This window comes from Melanerpes formicivorus, unplaced genomic scaffold (assembly GCF_026170545.1).
Source record: "Melanerpes formicivorus ecotype bairdi unplaced genomic scaffold, bMelFor1.0.p_v2 SCAF_7, whole genome shotgun sequence".
Classification (NCBI taxonomy): Eukaryota; Metazoa; Chordata; class Aves; order Piciformes; family Picidae; genus Melanerpes; species Melanerpes formicivorus.
This window is the reverse complement of record NW_027142359.1, coordinates 22,030,912-22,045,644: the sequence shown is the minus strand read 5'-3', so window position 1 is coordinate 22,045,644 and position 14,733 is coordinate 22,030,912. Positions and strand designations below refer to the sequence as shown.

Sequence of the window (14,733 nt, the reverse complement as noted above, 5' to 3'; positions counted from 1 at the left end):
TCGTCATTTCACCGCGCAGCGGGGAGGGATGCCTTACGGAAAGGCCGCGCCTGCGGCCGGGTCCCTAGTTTGAACGAGTCACCGCTCGGGGAGCGGCTGGTGCGGTGCATACCTTCCGGGGGCTCGCTTGGGGACTCTATTTATTCATCACTAGGTTTTAAGGGGTTGGCTTTGGCTGATAAAAAGTGTGGTGCAGAATGTTGTAGTGCTGTGATAGGACGAAGGAAAAATGCTTCTCTAGAAAAACTCTAAACTCATCTGGAGATTGCGATCCTGGGCAGCCTGGTCCGAGGGACCCTGCTTTCGCAGGCGGGTGGACTAAATCTCCAGAGGTCTCTTCCGCCACGCTCCCCCACCACGCTGGCATTGTGTTCGTTCCGCTGTAGATTAATGCTTGTACGCAGAGCCAGGCTGGGGAGAGCCCTTTCGCGTGGGGAAGGTGGGGGTTGTCCCCTGCATATGAGTAAACGGGGAGAGAGTTTTCCTTCTATCATGCGCTTAGGGCGATAGTGCAGTGCTACAATTCAAGGCCTCATGTTAACAAAGCGATCCGAGGGCTTGCTTGCAGTTCTACATGCCTGCATATGATGAATATTATGTTGGTAGGGACATCTGAGAGCCTGATGAATTGCCAACATATCTGAGCTGGGCATGGAATATCATAGAGTAGTGTGTCTGGCATAGCTCATATTCCCAGGGGTCAAGCTAAGCTAATGGGTACAGGACTGATGCAGTGTTTACAGACTAAAAATAAAGCTATAGAAAATTCAGACGTTATTTCAGCTTAAAAATAGAGAGTAGCAATTATTTTTGTGGCCTTCTATCTTCAGAGAGATGAAGTGTGGCTTGCCTTTAGAGCACGTGTGAACATATCTTCATTCTTGTAAGAACAAAAACTAACTGATACTTTTTTGTTTCAGTTCAAGATGCATCAGCTGCACGCTTCCTGCTTTGGCCTTGAACAGGTAGGTGTTGCTTCAGAAATCAGGAGTTGAAGTTGAGAAATGAAGTGTAGGCACTACTACAGCAATGAGCCTGGTTCTTAAGAGATTACAGGGTTGGTGTTTGTAACCCAGTTGTAGCCTGGGGTGTCTCTTCAGGCAAGTCCTCGCCCTTCCACTGGTTAAAGTGACTTTTTGTGCTGGGAAGAGAATGGTGAGACTCCTGTTTTGAACCAGTAGTCCTTCTTCCTGTAATCAGACTGTAGTACCCTGGTTGGCTTTACCTCCACTGCTGCTTTGCCGTCCACATCAATAAATGGTAGGAGGAAAGTGCTTGATGTATGTTTCAGAAAACTTGTAGCTCTTGTGATCAATGCTAACTAAACCCCAGAGCCGATGATGGTTTTAAGAGTAGTGGACAGAAGTGATTTCTGAAAACTCCATACTGAGGCTTTTTCCATTGCCTAGTGTCACTGCTGGAGGTACTGCCCCTAGTTGTACAAGAGTCTGAAACATGTATCTTTTCCAGATCTGCCACCAAATGCGGAGACTTGATGCTACTTCACAAGGTAAAAAACCAAATTGAAAACTAAACAATAATGGTGCTCAGTGTTTGTCTAGGGAGCAGCTTTGTTCTAATAATGCCAGCTATTAAGTAAACTTTATTGCCTGAGCTCATTTTTCTACTCTGGTGCCACAATGATGACACTTATTTGCTACTCTTGACCACGAGAGTGATGAGTACCTTTACCACCATAAATTCATACTGAGGCACAACAGCTTAGAATTCCCCTCAGCGTTTTGACTTTTGAGTGGACTGTTCATAAACTTTTTTTCTTGCAGGATTTGCATCCTGTGTTTGGAAGACTTGCAGAAGAAACATTGCTTGGTGAGAAACCAAGGGGGTTTATTCCATGAGGGTACTGAAACACTGCAGTAGAAAGGGTGGGATGAGTCAGGCTGGAAGAGAATCATGCTGGGATTAATTTGCACTACTACACAGAAACAGTTAATACTTGGTAGCATGTAAAAAAAGAGTATTTTTAGTTTATTAAGGGAACTTGAGTTTTCCTAAGCTGTCACAAGAGGCTTGGTTTTTATACCAATGCAGATACTGTGATGATGGCATAGTTCAGCAAAGCATACTGTGATGAAAAAAACAGTTGTCTTTCGCCTTCTAGCTGATGTATCTTTCTCTTGTGATAGCTCTTGCTAGGAGGTGTAGGCTTGGCCATGAAGGCTGAGGGAATAACTTTTTTTTTTTCTTCTGTTGCAGGCCCTGGAATTTGAAACTATGAGCTGTGCAAGGTAAACAACTATTTTGTTTGCATCTGGATTAATGTCCCTGATGTGAATAGGCTGTGTGTGATGACTGCATAGTTCAGCAGATGACCCGTGGTGAACATGCGGTGACTGTCTTTCGCTCCTATCTGATGCAGCCCCCTGTACCTTAGACTCTTAATTCATGTGGAAAGCTGAAAGGCTGCCTTCTACATGAAAGTGTTCTCTTGATTTGCAGGCTGCCCTGGACAGAGCGTGTCTGCCTTCACATGTTCCTGATCTTGAAGACACAAAGGCCTTCCTAAATTGAAGGTAATGGGGAAAACAAAACCAAACACAAACCAAGCACTATGAATGCTGCATTTGGCTATGCTGTGTTTCAGCTTGGGAGTTGGGTTTTGGAGATCATAGAGTCTGCAAATCACTGTTATATGGAAAATCTGAAGCAAAGTTACTGGTCCCTAAGCATGTGCCTTCACAATTAAAGCACTGAACACCTTGGGGGTTTTGGTATTACAAGATTTGTAGAATGTGCCTATTTCGGGCACAATGGTCAGTGTGCCAGTACTGTGAATTCAATATCTGAAAAGCTTTTCCTGGTTCAGACCATGCAGAATGTTTACACAGTTCGTGTTACTGCAATTCCATTAGTCTCTGGACCTGAGACATTATCTCAAGGGCATTGGGGAGAGCTCTGGGGGGTGGGGTGGCTTCAGTTCCTTTTGTGGAAAGGGGTGGAAGCTTTGTGGAATACTGTAGATGATGTTGAATCAGGTCTCTGATCCCAGTGAGGAGAAAAGTTGACTAAACACTGATACAGTATTTCACTGGAACTGTTTTATGCCAAAATGTTCTGCTGGACCCTACTTCACAGCAAACTTTCTTTGCAGGCTTCCAGAGTGTCTCTTGTTGTGATGTAAGTACTTGTTTTTAACTTCCCAAGTATTAGCACTAAAACATGCATAGAAGTGAAGTGTTGAACTGCATGTAAGCTGGGTGGGGAGAGGTGCAAGGGGCACCAGTGCTGGCTGTTGCCCTCTCTGCCAAAACAGGAGAATGGCGATGGGGAGAACTGATGGATAAAGGCCCAGCCTTGACAGGATGTGTGCTTGTGACCGTTTGAGGCTGTCCCCTTAAGAAAGGGAATATGGTGGTTGGATATTTGTAAACAAAAAGACGGATCTAAACTAATTTCATTGGTAGATTGGGAGGAAGCACCTTCTGAACTGGGAGTGCAGCAAAGTATCCTGGGCATTCCTATCTGATGCAGGCCCCTGTACCTTAGACTCTTAATTCATGTGGAAAGCTGAAAGGCTGCCTTCTACATGAATGTGTTCTCTTGATTTGCAGGCTGTCCTGGACAGAGTGTGTCTGCCTTCATATGTTACTAATCTTGAAGACACAAGGCCTTCCTAAATTGAAGGTAATGGGGGGAAAAAACAAAACCAAAGACACAAACCAAGCACTATGAATGGTGCATTTGGCTATGCTGTGTTTCAGCTTGGAGTTGGGCTTTGGAGATCAGAGGGTCTGCAAATCACTCTGTTATATGGAAAATCTGAAGCAAAGTTACTGGTCCCTAAGCATGTGCCTTCACAATTAAAGCACTGAACACCTTGGGGGTTTTGGTATTACAAGATTTGTAGAATGTGCCCATTTGAGGCACTATGGTCAGTGTGCCAGTACTGTGAATTCAATATCTGAAAAGCTTTTCCTGGTTCAGACCATGCAGAATGTTTACACAGTTCATGTTACTGCAATTGAATTAGCCTCTGGACCTGAGACATTATCTCAAGGGCATTGGGGAGAGCTCTGGGGGGTGGGGTGGCTTCAGCTCCTTTTGTGGAAAGGGGTGGAAGCTTTGTGGAATACTGTAGATGATGTTGAATCAGGTCTCTGATCCCAGTGAGGAGAAAAGTTGACTAAACACTGATACAGTATTTCACTGGAACTGTTTTATGCCAAAATGTTCTGCTGGACCCTACTTCACAGCAAACTTTCTTTGCAGGCTTCCAGAGTGTCACTTGTTGTGATGTAAGTACTTGTTTTTAACTTCCAAGTATTGGCACTAAAATATGCATAGAAGTGAAGTGTTGAACTGCATGTAAGCTGGGTGGGGAGAGGTGCAAGGGGCACCAGTGCTGGCTGTTGCCCTCCCTGCCAAAACAGGAGGATGGTGATGGGGGGAACTGATGGATAAAGGCCCAGCCTTGACAGGATGTGTGCTTGTGACTGTTTGAAGCTGTCCCCTTAAAGGGAATATGGTGGTTGGATATTTGTAAACAAAAAGACGGATCTAAACTAATTTCATTGGTAGATTGGGAGGAAGCACCTTCTGAACTGGGAGTGCAGCAAAGTATCCTGGGCATTCCTGCACTTTTCTGGAAAGGCCCCCCTCCCCCCGGAAAAGTGAAAGGGAAAAAACCTCGCAGCTGAATTAGCAAAGCAGTGGGTGCTGTATATTTACAAAGCAATATAGGATATGCAGGGGAAGAGTTTAAATTTAGTTCTGGGTGTCGGTTTGGGTTTGGCAGTTGGGGGCTCAAGTGATGTTGCTGGGGCGACTGTGTAAGTTCTTGTGGATTGTGGGGGGATAACTGGTGCGCTGCTGGTGGCACGGACCTTCTCCTGCTGTTTCAAGCAGGGGTGGTTCTCGGGCATCAGGGTACCGCTTGAGAACGCGGAACCTGCCCCTCCTCTGCGGCAGGGAGCGAAGTGAGGGAGGGGCAGCGGCAAGCAGATCAGAGTCAGGTCCGTTCTCGCTGCGGGGAAAGAAGACCCTAGATGTTACAAATGGGCTTTTGGAGTAGCTTGTGTAGAAATTGATGGACAAAAATTAAAGCTGTCTGCTAGACCTGAGCTTTCTGATGAATCTGCAGTTGTGGGACAACATAAGATACAGGACATTAAATTGCCGGTTGCTTCTCAGACTGTGCATCACAGACAATACAGAACCAACCCTGACTTTGTTGCCCATTCAGAATCTGATTGGTCAGTTGGAGAGTCAGAAAGTCATCAGCAAAACTCATTCACCTTTCAACAGTCCAGTGTGGCCTGTGCGGAAGCAGAATGGAGACTGGCGTCTGACAGTTGACTACTGAGCCCTGAATGAAGTGACGCGACCTATGAGTGCAGCAGTGCCAGACATGATGGAACTACAGTATGAGCTGGAATCCAAAGAGGCCAAATGGTATGCTACCATAGACATTGCTAATGCATTTTTCTCTATTCCCATAGTAGAGGAATGCAGGCCTCAGTTTGCTTTCACCTGGAGAGGAATCCAGTACACTTTCAACAGATTGCCAGTGGGCTGGATCCACAGCTCAAGCATCTGTCATGCAGTAATCCATTATGCTCTGGAGAAAGGTGGTGCTCCAGAGCACATCCAGTTCATCGATGATATCATGGTCTGGGGTAAAACTGCTGAGGAAGTCTTCCAGAAAGGTAATAAAATCATTGACATTCTCCTGAATGCAGGTTTTGCCAGCAAACGAGACAAGGTGAAAGGACCTACCACAGAGATTCAGTTTCTGGGAGTGCGGTGGCAGGATGGACGCCGACACATTCCAGTGGATGTGGTAAGCAGAGTCTCCACCATGGCAAATCCCACAAACAAACAAGAGACCCTACATTGCCCTACTTTTCCTGGTTCAGACCATGCAGAATGTTTACACAGTTCATGTTACTGCAATTCCATTAGTCTCTGGACCTGAGACATTATCTCAAGGGCATTGGGGAGAGCTCTGGGGGGTGGGGTGGCTTCGGCTCCTTTTGTGGAAAGGGGTGGAAGCTTTGTGGAATACTGTAGATGATGTTGAATCAGGTCTCTGATCCCAGTGAGGAGAAAAGTTGACTAAACACTGATACAGTATTTCACTGGAACTGTTTTATGCCAAAATGTTCTGCTGGACCCTACTTCACAGCAAACTTTCTTTGCAGGCTTCCAGAGTGTCTCTTGTTGTGATGTAAGTACTTGTTTTTAACTTCCCAAGTATTGACACTAAAATATGCATAGAAGTGAAGTGTTGAACTGCATGTAAGCTGGGTGGGGAGGTGCAAGGGGCACCAGTGCTGGCTGTTGCCCTCTCTGCCAAAACAGGAGGATGGCGATGGGGAGAACTGATGGATAAAGGCCCAGCCCTGACAGGATGTGTGCTGAACTTCTGTTCTATTTGAATTCAGAGACACAAGGACGTTGCTTTGATAGCACTATTTGTATTTCCCCTCTTGCCCGCAACAATCTTAGCTTAAAGCAGATAGCTGACAGTGTGAGCTGCCTGTGTGATGAGATGTGACTACCTTGACTACAATCATGGAGGTCTGCAATTAGCTCTATCTGACTTCAGGCACCTGACAGGGTTTCATCCTTGTGCTTGCTCCTGTGCTGTCCTTATAATGTTCTTCTTTGTTCCAGGGTTGCTGCAGTGAAGCTGTGAAGTGGTGGATAGTTCTGCCAGCAAAAGTAAGTTGCCAGAAAATGCATGTGACTAGTCAGAACTGTGTGATGGAGAAGCAATTAGCAGCCAGCAGCTGTGTAGCTGCAGCATCAAGCGGAAGGTTCCTGGAGGGGTTTCCTGCCTAGACCAGTAGATGACAGCTTACCAGTAGCCTACAGGGTTCACTTACTCATGGTGCTAGAGGTTGTCTTGCACTTTGAAGATGAGAAGATGGTAATGATTGTAACAATGAGAGGAGTTCTTGAAGGTCTAGGGTAACAGCATTGAACTGACACTTCATTTTCTTGTGTGCTGCTTGCCTCTCGGTTGCCATAAGATTTTTTTGTTGAATACTGCTTAAAAATGTTAACTACAAACTGAAATAGTATGGACCAGTTAAAATATGCAGCTCCTATGATTACTTTCCAGTTGGTAAGAATGTGTGGTAACCTAGCAGCGCAGAGCTTGTGCTGACTGAAGCCAGGATAATTACTTTGACATTTCAGCTTTGTTGGTAAAATGACTGGGCTTTTGCAGGGAGTAGCACTGAGCCTCAGTAGCTGAAGTTGTGTGGTAAATTATTTCTCAATGGCTAGATGTGAGCTTCTGTATGATGCACATGAGGATGTGTGAGGGGTAAGATCTCAAATGCAAGAACCAGGTCCTCTAAGAACAAACAAAAGTAATGGAATGTGGAACATGTAGTAGTATGTACTGTTTGTGATGATCCATTTAAAACAATGGGAATCTCTCTGAAAGAGGCTGAGGAAGACTCTTGCACTGAAACAGTACTTGCATTCAAACAAACTCTGAAGTGCTGCCAAGGAATGTGTTAAAACCTTTTTACTTGTTACAGAGTGAAGCTTGTGGGGAGTGTGTGAGAAGACACATCTGAGGTAAGTGTAGTTTGGTAACTACTGGAATACTGTCTTTGTGCTGAATGTGTAGTGGTGCCTAAAATTAGTCTTCCCTTTGTATTCTGACTCTTCCACTCAAGATATTGTGGGAATAAACATATGTGCTTGAAGCATGAGTGTGCTTCTCCCTAGTTCCAAAGTTGTTTTGAAAAGAGCTCTTTCTGAGCAGATAGTCTTAACTCCTAAACTGCAGTCAGTGGTAAACTCTGTAGATCTCTTAGTATGAAAAGATGTGGTCTGAATGACTGAAAATTCGTTTATTTCTGGATAGCTACACAGTGGAAATAGTAAAGTAGCTGAAGCAGTGGAGACCACTTAGCCAGTGCAGCATTGATAAACATACTGCAGCAGGCAGGACTCCTGTCACAGCTCTCATCTGATGTGTCTGGCTGCTGTGTGGACTGACACTATACCACCACACTCTTGACTTAAAATGCACCAACCTTGTCTGCTGTGGTTGGAAATACTCAGTAATTTTTGCTGATCTTTTGTTGGCTGTACACAAACTATAGATGCTTGCTCTATGAACTTGTTTGCTCTAACAGACTGCTTCTCAGTTTTCAGGACGGGTTTCCAAGGTGATTTTTCTATGGGATTTGTATTTTAGGTATCAACTCATGGAGCAGAGCTTTCTATTGGGATTACAGTGTCGAAGAGCAAATAAGCTTCCTAGTTCTGTATATCCAACTCTGTTGGGTTTTATAAGCTTTATGTATCCTATTTGAGGGTGCAAGTTGAAACTTTCAGTTGCCAGTTGAAATGCAGCCTCTCGGTGGTTAAATTGAATGAATAGCATTTTGTAGATGAAACTTGTCTTATTCTGAAACAACTTCTCTCTTTCTCAGGGAAGGACCATGCTGTCTTCAGCTTCACTGGGTAAGACCACACAGCAGAAATTCTGTGAAGAGTTTTGGGAGTATTTGTAGCCACTGATGAAATTCGATTCTGCCAAATGAATTCCTGTGATATTAACCATTTCCGTTCCACATTGTCTGAGGTTACAAAGCTGCTGTGGAGCTTTTAGCAGTTGTGCTACTGCATGTGTTAACTGTGTTTTCTTGTTTTAGGTGAGGAGGCAACTTTACAAAGAACCAAGGAGGTGAGTGTAACTCTAGTAATTAAATTTATTTGTGGGAACAAAGTGATGATCACCTTAGCTTGAACTCTCTTTCTGAACAGAGATGAATACCTAAGATCTGAGTTGTTCCCAGTAAGCTGCTTGTACTGGTTTGGTGCCTTACAGTGGTTCTTATGTCTGTCTTAATAGGTGGAAGATGGCAGAATAACGGGTTACACTTGCATGAACAGCATTAAAAGAGCCAAAGGTGTTTTACCACACTGGTAGTGCTTGCCTGCAACCGATTGGAACCAATAAAGCTTTGTGAAATCTACCTGTTGTTTTGAACTGCTTTGACTTGAACAGCTTGCTATAAACTGCTTCTAGGCTACTTCATAAAAGCTGCAAGTAGTTTAAATGCTAGTCCTGCAAGTGTCTTAAATGTCAGGTGTTGCTAGAATGCAAACTGCAGTTGACCTGACCTGAACAAAGATAAAAAAACCTAAGTAATTAGTGTTTTATAGATGAGAAACACTACTTGTGTATTTGCTCCTAAAATTACAGGCCACCATTAAGTCTGGTGTTGCATCTTCAGGCACAGATGTGCACAGTATAAGCATGCAGCTTGGACACTTGTTAACCCTTTCCCACTGGATTCTTGGTCTAACCTGGTCACTGGCATTAGTCTGGAGCAAGAGTGTGTCCAGCCTCTGAGGGAAAAAGTGGAAAGCTGGGGGGGGGTTGATAAATTTTTAAATCATATTGTTGCTGCATATGAGGCACCAGGGCCTGCTAAGATCGGTTTCCATTTGATTTCCCTCATTTATCTTCAGTGAGAACAATATGGTAATTAGCTCTGAAGAACTTGCTCTTCATAACACTTGAGCTATTGCTGTAGCACTTGCAGTAAGAAGTAAAACTGGACATGCAAACTGTTCTGCTGGAGTGTTTTCTGTGTTCCCTCAAACCTTTCAGTAAGGGGAATAGGTTTCTCCCATCTCCTTCCCACTCCAGCTGGTATGATTAAATCTTTTAGGAAGAGCTGAAACCTTTTTAGCCAGAGTAACATTTCATCCTAGACATGATCCTGTGTCCATGTGCAAATTAAACCTTCTGCAGTAAAGCAAAAGCCATTAATAAGATCTGTTTTCATCCAGAGCTGATTAGTAACCTCTTAATATTTCCCCCCCACACCATATTACTTTTTAAAATACCACACTTCATTGTGCCTGTTAAAGAGCTTGAAGGGACTGTCATAGCCTGCAGTATAGAAGAAGTCTTCATGGAATGGTTGGCCTCTGTTTCTTAGGATTCTGGACAAGACTTCAGCTTCCTCAGCATATTTCTCTGGGGAGGCAAATCCACCGAAGGACCTAGTAGAAGTGAAAGGTTTTTTTTTGGTTTTGGGGTGTGTGGATTTGGTAATTTTTTCTGATGTTAAAGAGTTCTGGTCCCTGCTTTTGATTTGGTTTTCTTAAAGGAAACCTCAGGCCTTCATAAAGTATTTGAGCACTTCTGATGCAGTTTGGAGTTACTAAATGAACTGCAGAGTAAATTTTGGCTGTGTCACTTTAAGGATTTAAAAACAAGTGCAATTCTGAGAGCATTAGCTAACATTGTTACCTGTGGCAAATGTGACTTTGAGGTGCTTTTCCTCTTGTGTGTGACTTTGAGACCCTGAATAAATGGGGCTTGAGTGATTTTGATATTCTGAGCACAGGGTGTGCCCTACAGAGGAGGATTCTGAAGGTTGCATTTCTGAGTGCTTAAAAACTAATGTTTCAAAGTTTGGCTTTTTTTGTGCTTGTCAAGACACCCAATCCTAAAAAGGCTTCCAAATCCTCAAGCTTCGCTTCTCAAGGCTCTGAGCACCAGGCTATATGCACAGTCAAAATCTGAGTGTAGTCCAGACTAATACCTGACCCTCTTTCACTAGCTATCTTCATTTGCCATCTGTGCTGCTGTAGCTTACCGGACAAAGATGCCTGCTGCCTTGCGCTCTTCAACAAACACATCTGCGTCTGTGGGCTGTGGGGGAGAGTCCTGATGCTCGTGTGGCAAAAAGAAAGAGATCTTGAAGTCTGCACAGCCAGATTTTACCAGGCATGTCACTGGCACAGTCATATCAATCTTCATTTCTAGAGGAGAGAGGAAGAGTCTTCTGAGCTGTAGTAAAGGCTAGATGTTGGTTTAAATGGTTATACGGACTTAGCCTAAAAGCAGAAACTGAAGTAGCCTCAAAGGTTAAATGGCTGAAGAGCCATAAAGGTGTTAGTACAGGAGAAGGAACCTGCTGTGTCCCAGCTCTTCTGTCTTGCACTATTCAGCTTTGTCTCCCTTTTGTGCCTCTTGCAGTTCAGAACCCTTCATACCTTTCTCATTTTTCCCTTGGATGTAGTGGAAGAGTTTCCAGAAGCCCTGGCGCATTGCCTCCTTCTGGGTCTCTCCCTTAATGACTGTGCTGACCCACTTGGCTGTCTCATACTGCCGCAGTTCATAGTCCTTTGCCTGAAAGGCAGCAAAAGTCACAGGAACCATGAGATAATCTTAATACTATGTAAATTAATATTTTTTCCCAAATCTGTATGAAAGTACTGTTGTAATTGAGTAACACTGGGCAACCTCTTTGCATACTCCAGGCATACCCCAAATGTCAAACTAGTGCCCCACTCGTGAAAGGATGCTGTTCTGCCTCGAGCTGAGCTCCTCAGAGCTTATGAGTTCCTCTCTTGCTTTGTATTTAGGTATGAACAGTGTCCTGTTCCAGTTCTTCCATGCTCATCAGACAGAATGCCAAATTTACCTTGGCACTACATCACCCTGCCTGTAGTGAGCTCTCTTGCCCTGGCCTTTAGACATTACCATTGTCTCTGTTGAACTCCACCGTGGGGACTGCAGATCCAGGGACAGAAACGTTTGCTTGAATGACTTGATCATCTTGCCAGAGCTGAAGGGCAAACACGGTTCCAATCAGTGATGTATAAATCATACAATCACATAATCATAAACTTCTGTTGGAAAAGATCTCTAAAATTGAGTCCAACCATCAATACCACCCTGGCCACTAAACTATGTTCTGAAGTGCCATGGCATTTCTTGAACATCTCCAGGGATGCACCTCCCTGGGCAGCCTGTTCAAATACCTGACCACTCTTGCAGGAAAGAAATTACTCCTAATGTCCAACCTAAACCTCATCTGGAGCATTTTGAGGCTGTTTCCTCTCATTCTATCACTTAATACTAGTGCTTTCTCTGCCTAATACCAACCAGCTGTTTCTCAGCTTCTGGTCTTCAACCTTTCAGTAATGCTGAGTGTGCTGTGAAGTGACTGGAAAAATTCAGGCCAAAAGCCAATTTGTTTCATTCTCCAGGACAGTTGTCCCTGAGAATGTGAAAGGCCTAGATTCCACTGTTTATTTTCAGTAATTCAGCAAGAAGGGCTGAAATCCTTTTAGCCTGGAAGGAGCCAACAGAACCAAGACTAAGAAGATGTCTCTAGGCTGTGTTCATTATCTAGGATATGCTGCCTTCACTGCTGGCTGCAAAACACGTTCTGAGATATTGCAAGTGGAGTTTTGTGGAAATCTGTGAATAACTATCTGTAACAGGGACTTAAGGATTTCAAATGCTTTACTGCTGGATGTAAAGGTGTTTGTGATGATGGGTGGATGCTCTGGCATGGACTGTGCCTGTGACTTCATTATGCTTCTTATCATAGCTGATACCCTTCTTAAAGGCCCTTAGGCCTAGAGTCTTGTGAATAGATGAGTTTTTCTGTATTTATGAATACATGGCTAAGTAGCCTTCAGGCAGGAGAAAAAAGCTGAACACATGGAAACACTCACCTTCACTGTCCCAAAATGAAACAAGTGGAAATAACCAAAATCAGTCTTGAAATTATTGTATCTGGTTAAAAGTGTGATGGTACATCATTAGTTCAACAATTGTCTTGATTATTAGATGGTGGTACATTATCTTCTCAGAGTGCAACAATTGGGTATTTGTTGGGTAAGAGGACAAACTTTGAGGTTATTTTTCATCTCCGCCTCCTCATCTGTTCATAGCTGACCACACAAGAAGCCACTGTTCTGTCATTCGTGGCTCTACTGTTTTTCATGGGGTTTTATTACTGAAGGTGCCCTGATCTTGTTCACAACATGTCATAGAATCATTTTGGTTGGAAAAGACCTTTAAGATCAAGTCCAGACATTGTCTCCTACTAAGTCTGGTGCTAGACCATGTCACACCTCCTGGTCTTTAAGGTACACTGGCTTTAATAAATTTGTGGATGGCCATTTTTGCCAAATGCAGAGCTGCCTTGTGCTACCTGACTACTTTCTTGTCTGTTTCCATGTTGTTATGTAGACTGCTCTTGAATGCTATCAATCCCCTTCTGTAGCCTGGTTTAGAAGTGGCTACAAGGAATTCTCTCTTTGAGGCTTGTGAGGTTGAAAAGCTATTATAGGAAAAAGCCCAAGCCCTCACTGGCACTGATTTCACTTACAATCCTTGAAATAAGTAGTGCACAAGTGCTTGTGTGTTGAGCTTTTTCAAGCAGCTCCTTCAGCCTTCATTCTAGAGCAAGGGAAGATCAGAAAACCACACAGCAGGGAACAGGTGCCAGCAGTTAAAGCAAGTGCTGTCTCCTTCCCTGTCCCTGCCTGAAGGTACAACATCTTCAGCAGTCTTCTCCAGGACTGGTCACCAGGAACTGCTGTCAGTTAAAAGCTGGACCTTTGTATTCTAATACACTTGATATTCAGCATTTACAAATCAGTAAAGCATAACAACAGAGCAGGAGTCCAGTAGTTTTATTAGAAGCAAAAGTGAGCAATTGAATTTCTTATACTATTTTATCCATGGCCGTTTCAAAGGGAAAGGCTGCTGCTTTGCTTTTTCTTTGCTACAAATTGGTACAAAACACATTTCTCCTTTTCATGTGTTCCTGGGTAGGTTAGAAAGCAGAGAACTAAGCATTCCTCTGTTGCAACACCTGCTGTGGCAGTAGCTGCTGTAGGAGCTGGCTTGTCTCTACACTTGCCGGTTCCAACCCCTCCCTGACACACTTCTGAACTGCTGGTTAAATCTCCCACAGTTCTGGGGTTTCTAACTTTGTGGCCAGTACTGTTAGCGACCACATGTCCAAGTATTTTTGAATTAGATAAAACAAAGCTTTGGGAGGGCAGAAGACAATTAGAAGAATCCTTCAAGTATTTGGAGCAGAATTAATTTATAAATCTAGAGGAAAGCTGAGGTGTGTCTAGGCTTCTTTGGCTGTTAACACATGGGCTAAAGGGACAGAGAGCATAGCAGGTACCTTCACAGGTCACACTGATGATGTACACATAGCCAGAACGTGCCATTCCATAAGCTACTAGTTATATTAGGAACATGGAGAAAGCAGACATACTCACAGGTCAAGCTGTCCTCCTCCTAGCTATGGCAGGCTATTCCTCTGGGGCTGCACATAGTGGCTGCGTGTCATGTTTATTTTGGTTCCCTCAGACCCCGCCCATGCTGGAGGAGGATGCTGTTACAAAAACCAGGAGAGTTGTAGCCTTCTCTGGGGCTCATTGGTGAGCTCCCACGCAAATGCCGAAAGCCCAGCCTACTGCCCACGAGGCAACACTGGGTCCAGTGTGTGATCTGGCTCCATAAACAGTTTTGCGCCCTTGTGTAACTTCCCCTGGTTTCCAGGGGAGGCTTTGTGCCTCCTTGTGTTGGGGTCAGTGGCAGGTTTTGTGCTTCAGAAGAAAGAATTCCATGTAAATAAGATATCCACCTAGACTCAGATTAGATGCAAGGGATGGTACAGAATGACAGCTTTTCCTTTAAACCCCTGGGGTGAAATGGTAGGTAGAAATCTGGCTGCAAGCTAAGCTAGGGCCATCCTCACGCGATTTCTGCTGGCTTGCAATGAAAGGCAGACAGTGTTCTAGAATGGCCAGCTGTTTGGAGCAGCATTTGAGGCTAATCAGCCCCCTTAGTCCTTGGATATCAGCACAAAGGGGTTATACAAAGCTATTGTGAAATAGCTCTGTAATAACACAGAGTGAAGCTGGGCGGCCCATTGAACTCTGCAGTTCCAGACATACTCGGGT

At 44.1% G+C, this 14,733-nt stretch overlaps 1 protein-coding gene and 7 non-coding genes across 9 annotated transcripts; 7 read left to right on the top strand and 1 right to left on the bottom strand.

The window, feature by feature from the left end:
* Positions 1–574: 574 nt before the first annotated feature.
* Positions 575–653, top strand: LOC137442688 (small nucleolar RNA SNORD74). Its single transcript, XR_010987741.1, has one exon. It is a non-coding gene; the product is annotated as a small nucleolar RNA SNORD74 (small nucleolar RNA).
* Positions 654–1,332: 679 nt separating this feature from the next.
* Positions 1,333–1,394, top strand: LOC137442693 (small nucleolar RNA SNORD75). Its single transcript, XR_010987746.1, has one exon. It is a non-coding gene; the product is annotated as a small nucleolar RNA SNORD75 (small nucleolar RNA).
* Positions 1,395–1,633: 239 nt separating this feature from the next.
* LOC137442680 (small nucleolar RNA SNORD24) lies at positions 1,634–1,715 on the top strand. Its single transcript, XR_010987733.1, has one exon. It is a non-coding gene; the product is annotated as a small nucleolar RNA SNORD24 (small nucleolar RNA).
* Positions 1,716–2,049: 334 nt separating this feature from the next.
* LOC137442690 (small nucleolar RNA snR60/Z15/Z230/Z193/J17) lies at positions 2,050–2,134 on the top strand. The gene has a single exon (XR_010987743.1). It is a non-coding gene; the product is annotated as a small nucleolar RNA snR60/Z15/Z230/Z193/J17 (small nucleolar RNA).
* Positions 2,135–2,297: 163 nt separating this feature from the next.
* LOC137442689 (small nucleolar RNA snR60/Z15/Z230/Z193/J17) lies at positions 2,298–2,383 on the top strand. Its single transcript, XR_010987742.1, has one exon. It is a non-coding gene; the product is annotated as a small nucleolar RNA snR60/Z15/Z230/Z193/J17 (small nucleolar RNA).
* Positions 2,384–7,370: 4,987 nt separating this feature from the next.
* Positions 7,371–7,449, top strand: LOC137442681 (small nucleolar RNA SNORD79). Its single transcript, XR_010987734.1, has one exon. It is a non-coding gene; the product is annotated as a small nucleolar RNA SNORD79 (small nucleolar RNA).
* A 1,050-nt stretch (positions 7,450–8,499) lies between these two features.
* On the top strand, positions 8,500–8,575 carry LOC137442687 (small nucleolar RNA SNORD47). Its single transcript, XR_010987740.1, has one exon. It is a non-coding gene; the product is annotated as a small nucleolar RNA SNORD47 (small nucleolar RNA).
* A 110-nt stretch (positions 8,576–8,685) lies between these two features.
* Positions 8,686–14,155, bottom strand: HEBP2 (heme binding protein 2). Of its 2 annotated transcripts, none has more exons than XM_068141370.1 (5): positions 14,043–14,155; positions 11,495–11,579; positions 11,005–11,140; positions 10,605–10,770; positions 8,686–10,005 (listed from the first exon to the last, which is right to left on the bottom strand). In XM_068141370.1, the coding sequence occupies exons 2-5, from the start codon at positions 11,567–11,569 to the stop codon at positions 9,831–9,833; spliced, it is 552 nt and encodes a 183-aa protein (XP_067997471.1). In that variant the 5' UTR covers positions 11,570–11,579; positions 14,043–14,155; the 3' UTR covers positions 8,686–9,830. The 2 variants fall into 2 exon arrangements, with proteins under 2 accessions (XP_067997471.1, XP_067997470.1); XM_068141369.1 differs by having other exon boundaries at positions 14,047–14,152.
* Between the last annotated feature and the right edge of the window lie 578 nt (positions 14,156–14,733).